The 1,054-nt window shown below is 52.5% G+C and overlaps 1 protein-coding gene across 1 annotated transcript; it reads right to left on the bottom strand.

Moving 5' to 3' along the window:
* Positions 1 to 440: 440 nt before the first annotated feature.
* On the bottom strand, positions 441 to 702 carry H310_10424 (hypothetical protein; the record flags this gene model as incomplete). The annotated part of the gene is made up of 2 exons (XM_008876810.1): positions 441 to 464; positions 520 to 702. The coding sequence occupies 2 exons, from the start codon at positions 700 to 702 to the stop codon at positions 441 to 443; spliced, it is 207 nt and encodes a 68-aa protein (XP_008875032.1).
* Positions 703 to 1,054: the final 352 nt, after the last annotated feature.

The following is a 1,054-nucleotide window of genomic DNA, read 5'->3' on the forward strand; positions in this document are numbered from 1 at the left end:
GGCGTGGCGGTTCGTTGACAACGGGCCGCATGGCGTCGTGCCGGTGAACTCGGTGGGGAATGCTGGCCTCTTTGTACGAGGCGTGGCGGTTCGTTGACAACGGGCCGCATGGCGTTGAGCCCGTGATCTCGGTGAGGAATGCTGGCCTCTTTGTACGAGGCGTGGCGGTTCGTTGACAACGGGCCGCATGGCGTTGAGCCCGTGATCTCGGTGGGGAATGCTGGCGCCGCCGCTTCGTACGAGGAGAATCGTCCTCCAAATCTTCATGGCTTTCATTGGAGAAGTCGCTGTCATTCCCCGAAGGACTCTGTACGTCCATTCCATGATCCTCGTCTTTGCCTGGGGTGTTGTCTTCTTCACCCGAATAGTCATCGTCCATTGTGGAATCGTCTTCGGTCGAGATTTCCTCGGACGAGCGACGTTTGGACGAGCCATCGCTCTCAATTCCGCGATCTTCTTCTGAACTTTCGCGTTCTCCATCAGAGGAACGATGTGCTTGTGCACTTGATCAGCACATACCTTGTTTATCTTGTCTTCATTCTGGAGCCACTTTTCAAATGTCGACACTTTAAAGCCGCGTCGAACACAAAACCGCTTCATAGTCAGGTCGCCTCCTTGAATTTCCCGCCACGCTCGTATTGCCTGTTGCTTCTCGCGGTACGAGCGATGAACTGGAGCACGCTTTGGCTGCTTGTAGCTCATGGCAGCGACTCGGAACACCGCGGCCACCCTGTGATTGGTGCGATGGAGGGAATATTTTTTGATTCAGGCATCCTCACATACCGAAACCAAGGTTGGGATGCCTGTCTATCATAAAAAGACATCCTGAAACCAAGGTGTGGATGCCTGACTATCATAAAAAGCCACAATCGACCCGTGCTTGGCTGTGAAAGTCTTCAAAACATCAAATAATTCCCAAAAATAGGTTTGAATACCCTTGAAAGGGTAAAAAATTCGCAAAAATCTTACGAGCCACGTAGCCAAGAACATGAAAGTGCGGCGTTGGTGTGCAGCTCATCATGGACCATCACATTCCTTCGCCACCGGCCCTTAC

This window comes from Aphanomyces invadans (genome assembly GCF_000520115.1).
Source record: "Aphanomyces invadans strain NJM9701 unplaced genomic scaffold supercont1.26, whole genome shotgun sequence".
Taxonomy (NCBI): domain Eukaryota; phylum Oomycota; class Saprolegniomycetes; order Saprolegniales; family Verrucalvaceae; genus Aphanomyces; species Aphanomyces invadans.